Raw genomic sequence first — 8,874 nt, forward strand, 5'->3', positions numbered from 1 at the left:
TTTTATATTTTCTATTTTGAAAGTTCCGCACATTTTTAGTTGTTGTATGGATTGGATGTAACCTTTGAGTTGACTTACTTTGTTGTAGATCTGTGTTTTCATTTGTGGGATTGTCTGAATTATCATTATTAGGTCTGCATGATTATTTTATTAACAACCTGTGGTATTTTTTTTCATATTTATTGTATGTGAAGGTCGATGCTTTTCCATGGGAGTCTGTGCAAACCTAGCCTGATTATGTTGTTTCCAAAGATAAGTGGCAATTGTGTCTAATGCACATTATTTGTCGGCGCAAGAAGTCATGAACCTGTGCAAGTCAAGGTAAGAGGTTCAGCATTATTGTATTCTGATTTTCTACATTGTTCTCCTTGGAAGTCTGCTGTGCAGTTTTTCTTGGTGTTATCCTTATATTTATTTTTTTAAAATGGTTTCTCAAAGATTTATCCTTGTTGCTGAGGAGCCCTTTTGGGATGATAGTTGATTTCCTTATTGCCAACTGATGCCAACTTGCCAAGTCTTTCCATGCCTGTGCTGCTGTGCATAGCCATTTTCCTTTCAAGTGACCATTCATTATATACGTTTGATCTCGTGTACTTGTTACTTTTTCCCCCCGAAGAACCTCGTGTACTTATATTATTACAATGGCCTATATATTACTGATACCAACTACTAGTTGCGATCTCCTTAATCATATGGGCTTACTTAGGTAACTTCAAATTGACCTTAACATGAGTATGAGAAAATTGATTTATTTACCGGCCGATGCCCGCACTTTTCACTCACATTCACGTGGTTTGCAGACAGTATATTGAATGAGGACGTCAACTTTTGTGACAAGTACGTAGTTTGTAATACAGATTACAGTGACTCAGTTAATGTTGATGTACCGGATCATGTGTTCCTTACTTTTGCAATGGTGCGCGATCAACTTTGCGTGCGTCTCCAGCGGAAGACAACTGATTTATTTGGACGGTACACATGGCATATGAAACATGGAAGTGTTCGGACGCTTTTTGATGAATGAGGCATAACTGATTTCTTCAGCTGGTAAGTTTTGTAACGCCGCCACTGTGCTTATTGATGCTTCGGTTTGCTTTGCAAGGTGTGCCAAACTGTGCGATTGCAACTGAAAGGTGCTCCTGGGTTGCGGATTCCAGATCCTCCTGCAGTGCCGCCTGTCCCTTGCTGCTGGCTTGGCCTGGCTTGCCCTTTGCTCCCTGCTGGTGACTGCGTATACAGTATACTCGTGATTGCCTAGTAACAGTATAGGTTGTCAAGGGGCAGGCATCTTTGTTGCCGTCTCAGATGATGGAGGTTGCCATGCCATGCCATCAGGCGTGGCGGTGGTGATGCGCTCGAATTCCATGATGGGTGTTGGGCATCTACCCTCTGAATCATGAGATCTGCTGTTGAGTTCAAACAACTTTTGGGTGCCTTCTTTTGCAGTGGGAATTTTCAGAGAGCAACTTTGCGACAAGCTTTCAGAAGAAAATATTGGGGGTCATACTTGTGTCAATTCTCACTGTCACATGCATATCCCATACTGAAACTTCTCAGTAAACCGCGACTGATAGTAAGCAATTAAAGATGTTTCGGCTCATGCGGGTAGATGGTGATGACTGGATCTACGTCTCCATCTCGTCCCGACAAAATATTCCCGTGCCCGGTTCCAGAACGTGAGCACCAAACACCGAAGGCCCCCCTTTCCGGTTGCAGGCTGCAACTTGCCGGGGCTGCAAATCCCCTTTTCGACGCGGTCGCGGGGAAGAACAATAATTGTTGCCTCCAACGATTTGTTAATGAGGGTACCGACACCGGTGGCCGGGTCATCAATGATTTGTGTATCCCTCCCGTGAGAGGAGAGAAGAGATGGAATGCGTGCGTGAGGGGCGACGACGTAACGCCGTGAGCGCGCAGGAAGAAGAACTGGAGAGAGACGAACCAGCCTGGAACCAACCATCCCATCTCATCTATCAGCTGGTCGTGTCCCGGCTGGCCTGGGCTGGACCGGACTGCATGCTGCTAGATTAGCAGCGTCCGGCGCAGCGCAGGGGATCCCGGCGTTCGTGGTACTGTCACGAGCGGGATTCGCGTGGATCCTCGGTGCCAGAGAAGAATCCTTACTAGCGCGGTAAGAATTAGGGGTACGTTCACGTAAACTTATCGACTTTAATACCAGCCGAACAGGACGAAAGATCCAGCAGTGATGGCGTTATGCCTTGCAAATAGTAAGCTCCTAAAAGATGCTCACTGACCAGCGCCTCTACGTTCGCTGTAAATTAGCGGCCACAGCCGCAGCCGGGTCCTCCAGTGTTATGCGGGTGTAACTAACTGTAAAAGTAAAATGGAGCCGGATCCGATCAGAGTTAGTACAGGCTTACTACAGCTGCGGACCGCGTGAATCGGTGTCAACAATGGCAGCCAACGCCTAAGGAGCTTCCATTCCACGGGCGACGAGGGTGCAAAATTTTTGGTACAGCTGCACACGTCTCGCCTCGCACCGTAGATACGACGCTAGCCGCTAGGACAGCTGCGTTCGGTTGGTTGCTCGTAGTAGGTGAAAGGCCACTGTCCCAGAGGCCAGAACACACACGACCACTAGTAGACTCGTAGAGTAGAAATATTAACACGCGTCGTGGCGCGGTGAGTGGTGACCACCCGCGGCGCTGATCCGTGGTGCACGCCATCGTTCTCGTATGATTGGTACGGCGCACGAAGAGGCTTGGAACCTACGCCTGTTGCCACCTGCGCCAGCCATTCGGCTTCTGTTTGTTTTGTCATGCTCCGTCACCGACACACCTGGCTCACCCATTTCAAATCAAGAGGACTCGTAACTGCTCGTGTACAGAAAAGTAAATGGCACACAGGCACACAACTCGCTATCGCGACAGCAGTGGCAATGCCTGTCCTTGTCCTTCGCAAAGGTGCAAAGACGCAGATCCATAGCTGCGAGCGAGCGAGCATCGCGACATGTAGGTGCAGCGTTTGGTCCAAACAAGCAAAGCGACGCCAATCAACAGACACATTCCAACAAATGCCCGGTTTGGCTAATTTGGTGTGAGAAAAATATTATCCGTTGACTAAAAAAGTATGACTTAAGCTAACAGGGCGTTTGACATCCTGCCAGCGGGATGCCAGGCCGTTCCGGACAGGGACATGAAGAAAGCCATACTAGCTCATGCGTGGATGGGGACGGTGGGATCATACAATGACAATAAAGATATATAAATAAATAAATCATCTCAATGGGGTCGCAGTAGTAGTACAGAAAAAGAAGAGAAGAAGAAAGAATCCGAGGCGACGGTGGTACGTCCGCATCGCACCGCACGTATCACCGTCACCGAACGTGAGTGGCACTGCACTAGTCACTACTACACACACGAGGCCCGGCCGGCCCGGTTAAAAAACGGACAAGAATACAGCGCGGCGGAGACGGGTGGCGTGCGCCCCGGCCAGCGGGGTCCGAAAGGCACGGCGCACCGGCTGCATCCGCGTCAGAATTCTGTCGTCGTCGTCCCGGCGGACCCGGCTGGTGCGGTGCGGCCGTGCAGGCGCCACCCGCTCACGCGCGCCGTCGGCGTGCGCCCCGTGCCTAGGCGAGCAGGGCCACGAGGCCCAGCGCGGCCGCCATGATTCCGCCTGCCACGGTCCTTCCAGCAGCCTGCAGATTCACCATAAACGAGGCATTCGTCAGTCAGCGACGTTTAGCCATGCCACGTGATCCTGTAGCAGTGTCTGTACTTAACAGTAGAGCTGATATACAGTACAGCATTCTACACCATATTCGATCGTTTCTGTTTATAAGTATGACTGATGCTGTTTTGTTGTGAGAGAAAAACATTGTATCATGATTGATAAGTATAACTGATACGATCGAGAGAAGACGGTGTACACTCCTGTACATAGAAATAGAAATTTGTATATGTTGCCTGACTTTATGTGCACATGAGGCCTATAATTACCTAGTGGTGAATGGTGATGATGGCTGATTAGTACTGACTGTTATTTAAGTGTGCAAGGAGGCTTCGAGAATGCAGGGTTGTTTTGTGACTGCACCGTGCAAATTGCATTTTAATACTACTCCCTCCATCCCAAATTATAAGACGTTTGATTTTTTTTAGCTCCAAGTTTGACCACTCATCTTATTTAAAAAATTTGTGCAAATATAGTCAAATTTAAGTCATTCTTCAAGAACTTTTATTAATAAACCAAGCCATGACAAAATAAGTGATATTTTGCACAAATTTTTGAATAAGACGAGTGGTCAAACTTGATATCAAAAAAGTCAAACGTCTTATAATTTGGGATGGATTGAGTACTGTACAACGTACATGTACAGTGCGTGATGGAATAGTAAATGGCGACAGCTAATCTTCGTACAAGTCCGTGACGCGGCTGGAAGCACATGCGTCCCTGCCCGACATGTCGGCGCAGATTGGATCTACGTACTCAAACAATTCTCACTATGGTGAGGTTAGGAATTAATATTTAGTACGGTATTACTTTTGTTTCTATTTAATAATTATTGTTTAATTATGATCTAACTAGACTTAAAAGATTCGTCTTGTAATTTATCATCAAACTATGTAATTAGTTATTTTTTATCTATATTTAATACTCTATACATATATTCAAAGATTTAATGTGATAGAGAGAGTGAAAAAATTTGCAATCTAAACTAGGCCTATTATGGTCACAGGTTAGGTGCTGCTGCTCTTACTTAAACAATCAATTGTCAAATCAATCCAGCATGACTTTATCTGTCAGATGTGAATTGTAACCGTAGTGTTAATTTTTACTCTAATCTCAATGTACTAAAGCTTAAGATGGAAATTCAGGCACGCAATGGGGTTGCTGTTGCAGATGGAAATTGGAAAAGCAGAGCAGAGGGCAAACGTACCGCGGTGTCGGCGGCGGCGCCGTCGCCGACGGGGCCGGGTGCATCGGCTTCGCTGGCCGCAGGCGCCTTAGCCTTGGATTTCTTGGTGCTGGCGGGTGCCTCGGCGACGGGGGCGGGGGCGGGGGCCTTGGACTTCTTCTTCTTGTTCTTGGAGGGCGACGAGGGCTTCTTCTTCTTCTTGGACGGCGCGGGCGCGGGGACCTCGGCGGGCTTGGTGGGCGGGGAGGCGGGGGCCGGCGCGGGGGGCGAGGCGGCGGGCGGGAGCTCGGCTACCGGCGGGGAGGCGGCGGGCGGGGTGGCCTTGGCCTTGGCCTTGGGCGCCGGGGCGGGAGGGGACGCCTTCGGGGTGGACTTGGGCGGCGCCGCGGTGGGAGCCAGGGTGGCGGGCGGGGTCGCGGCGGGCGCCGGGGTGGCCGGGGTGGTGGTGGGCGGCGCGGCGGCCGGGGCCACGGTGGCGGGGGTGGTGGGTGGCGCGGCGGCGGGTGCGGGCGTCTTCTTGGTCGGGGTCGCTGGCGGGGTGGTGGCGGCCGGCGCGGCGGCCGGGGCCGGGGTGCTGGACTTCTGCGCAACGGCTGAGTGCGCGGCCATGAGGCAGAGCAGCGCCAGGCAGAGAACGCCGGCGCGCTCCATTGCTGCGGTGGTGGTGTGCGGCGTGTGCTCTGCTGCTCTCTGCGCTGCTGCCGCAGGTGCCTCTGCTTCGGCGGTTGGAGTGGCAGGGAGAGAGGGAGGGAGGGATAAATAGCAGCGGCAGCCGGCTGGGAAGGAAAGCGAAGGGGAGGCCAGGCAGGCAGCCAGGAGAAGCGGCGGGAGATGCCGCGGCGGCATTGCATTTCACAACTGGCGGTGGGCCCGCGGGGCCATGTGGAGGGTGGGGGCGCCCGCGCTGGTTGGTGGCACGCGTTCACGCGGGTCGATGGGCCGATGAGTTGTGTTCGTGTGCAGGACGGGGCGAGGGCGACCACTGTGGTTGGAGAGCCGTTGGTTGGGGCAGTCGGTGCAGTGGACACGCACGCGTCGGGACGCAGCGGCGTCCGCGGCCCATAGAGGACCGATGGGAGCTGGGCCCGTTGGGGGCCGAGTGAAATCGGAATTAAGACGGGTGGAAGCGGTAATTATGCGTTTGGTTCAAAGCTGGGCAGCCACAGGCAGCACTCCCAGACGTTGGATCTTAGGACGCCTGGGGCCAGATGTGTTGTCTGGCCTGAGTTGTCTGACCCAGGCTCTCATCTAAACAGAGTTATGCCTTTTTATGTTGCGAGTATAGTTGGCCAACGGGCCGGTCTGGCTCGGCACGGCACGGGCATGGGCCAGGCACGGCCTGAACAGTGTTGGATTGGCACGGCACACCGTGTCTCCTGGGCCGTGCCTCTCCGGGCCTCGTGCCTAGCCTTCGGCCTAAGCACGACACTACAGGCCACAGTTCGTGCCGTGCCAGCCCGTTGAGCGCGGCCAAAATTGCATGGCCAGCCCACAGCCCGGTGACATCAAAACACCTCAAAAAGATTCACTTATCAAACACTTATCAAATTTCACAAGTCACAACTCAAACAAAGACATAAATATGTCAAAACACTCAACTGTTCTAACTTCTAAGTCAAAACTTAGGCAATCTCAAATCCAACAAAATAAGAAACAAAGCCACGTAGAAGAATTTAAAAGATAAATGAGCTATTTGTGTAATGTTGCCGTATTAAAAACCTTTATAGTTAAAACTCACCCTTATAAGAAACCCTAGAAAGAGAAAAAGAGTGCAGCACAGATCTTAATAAGACTTCCATCATTGTTCAAATGTCTCAAGTCACAGTCACAGATGACGGATACAAAATGAAGATAACAGATTAACACGACACTCTCTCCTCTCTCAACACTAATTACCAGCACCCCTAGATGAACTAGCAGTACCAGCAGCTCCATCTACATCTTCATCAAGGTACAAATTCTTGAAGGAGTCCTCCAGCTCTTGGTTGTCAACAGCATGCTGTAATCTTCTTTCTCCCAACTCCCAATCCTTTATGCAGGCCAACATCTCCATAGTTTTAGGCAACAAGCGGCGTCACCGCTCTTCAATTATCCTTTCTGTCAAGCTGAAACATGATTCCAAACATACAATAGAAACAGAAAAAGGCATAATATCTCTAGCCATTATAGATATGATTGGATATGTTAGTTTATGATCACGCCACCAGAGAAGTAAATCAAAATCAGCCTCATATGCAGTGACATTGTCATTGTTCAGAAAAACTAAGAGCTCACTAGTAGTAGAAGCAGATGAAGCTAAAGTAGGGGCAGAGGCACGGGAAGGACCAACAACAGATCCAGACCCTCCAAAGATTCTTCTCCATGCCTGTTTTTTCTTACCTATATGGCTTGTAGGTTGTGCATCCCTTTGAGTCCTAGCTGCACCAAACTTTCTCTCATATTTATTAAATAACTTATAAATTTCAGCTTTCACATCAGCATAATATGAAGTATAATCACAACCATTGCTCTCTTTAAGTAATTCCAGAACTCTAAATAAATCTCTCATCTTAGCTCTAGGATCAAGAATGAATACAAATAAATATAACAGAGGTATATGCTGCCAGTATTTAAGGAATTTAAGCTTCATAGGATATACAATAGCAATTAGATTTTGGTCTTTTTCGCTTGCACGTAAATAAGAAGCAATTTCTAGCAGATGGTGCAGAATAAGTGGACTAGTTGGATAGTAGACACCAGAAAGAACAACAGTGGAGTCATAAAATAGTTCTAAAAACTCCAATATCTTTTCAGCTATATACCAATGCCCTGCAGACAAGAATTCAGAGCCATAATTGAAATTAATAAACATAGAAAAAACATGCTTATATGGAACCAAGTGTTTAAGCATAAGATATATAGCATTCCATCTAACATCCATATCAAAGCCAAACTTTCTAGATCTAACACCCTTAGTAGTACAATAGTTTTTAAACATAACAATTCTTTGATTAGAGAAATTTAAAAAGTTAATAGCAGTCCTAAAATCTTTTGTGTAAGGTTTGAACCTCTTTAAACTAAATTTTATAATCAGATTAATGATATAACAAGCACAACGTTGATGCACAAGACTGTACTTACACTTATGTGGCAGAATCGCTCAAAATAGCATGCTTCCGGAGGCGCACGTCTTTCACTAGATGCTAAGCACCCCAAAAGTAAGCTACATCAGACGGTCCCGTCGAACACACCCCAAAAGAGAACTCAAACAATCCATGTTTTTTATCCAAGATCCATTTCATACAATAGGAGTTCTCGAAAATATATTATTACAATACCAAGTTCAGAGTGCGAAATTTAAAAAACGGAATTACAATAAACATCTAACGATAAGATACAAGGATCCATCTATGCCCACCAGAAAAAATCCTCCACACAATAGGCATTCCTCAAGCTGCACCTGCAACAGGGGTAAATAAACCCTTAGTACATAATGTACTCGCAAGACTTACCTGACTAGTAGGAATAACTTCCTGACTCCAAAGGATATGATAAGCTTTATGGTTTATTGGGTTTCCTTTTTGTTTGCGAAAAGCATTACTAGTAGTGAATCCTTATGTATGTGTTTTATTAGCAAACATGATTAGTTCATTAGCTAACCATTCTATATAAGCACATGTTCTACTTTCAAGCAAGAGTTGAGCAATCGGATCTATTCAATCACTTTCATCTTCTAGTTCCTACTATGGTGCTAGATCATAGATAAGTTGTACCGTATCACACGGCGATTCATGAACCAATGTATCCTAGCTAGGCACCCCGAAACACACGTCCCGCTTGTACCCCAGGCACAAGCAAGAATAGCCCACCACTCTCCTGTCAAGGGGTCCAGGTCCTCATCCACACTTGGACTCCAAGCCTTCACTCCTGAGTCTTGGACTCAGTGTGGTGCTTAGACCTCTATCATCCCCGCCTCCAATCAGTCAGTACGAAAAGAGTCAGAACCTATGATAAGA

General features: G+C 47.9%; 1 protein-coding gene across 1 annotated transcript; it reads right to left on the reverse strand.

Moving 5' to 3' along the window:
- Positions 1-3,201: 3,201 nt before the first annotated feature.
- Positions 3,202-5,631, reverse strand: LOC136534552 (classical arabinogalactan protein 9-like). The gene is made up of 2 exons (XM_066526966.1): positions 4,901-5,631; positions 3,202-3,661 (listed from the first exon to the last, which is right to left on the reverse strand). The coding sequence occupies exons 1-2, from the start codon at positions 5,528-5,530 to the stop codon at positions 3,593-3,595; spliced, it is 699 nt and encodes a 232-aa protein (XP_066383063.1). The 5' UTR covers positions 5,531-5,631; the 3' UTR covers positions 3,202-3,592.
- Between the last annotated feature and the right edge of the window lie 3,243 nt (positions 5,632-8,874).

Source organism: Miscanthus floridulus, unplaced genomic scaffold, assembly GCF_019320115.1.
Source record: "Miscanthus floridulus cultivar M001 unplaced genomic scaffold, ASM1932011v1 os_2044_1, whole genome shotgun sequence".
Lineage (NCBI taxonomy): Eukaryota > Viridiplantae > Streptophyta > Magnoliopsida > Poales > Poaceae > Miscanthus > Miscanthus floridulus.

Excerpts from the sequence above, each read along its gene's own strand:
- LOC136534552 (XM_066526966.1), bottom strand. The coding sequence starts at position 5,530 with ATGGAGCGCGCCGGCGTTCTCTGCCTGGCGCTGCTCTGCCTCATGGCC. Across the intron at positions 3,662-4,900 it reads GCGCCGCCGCCGACACCGCG|GCTGCTGGAAGGACCGTGGC; the intron begins GTACGTTTGCCC and ends GTGAATCTGCAG.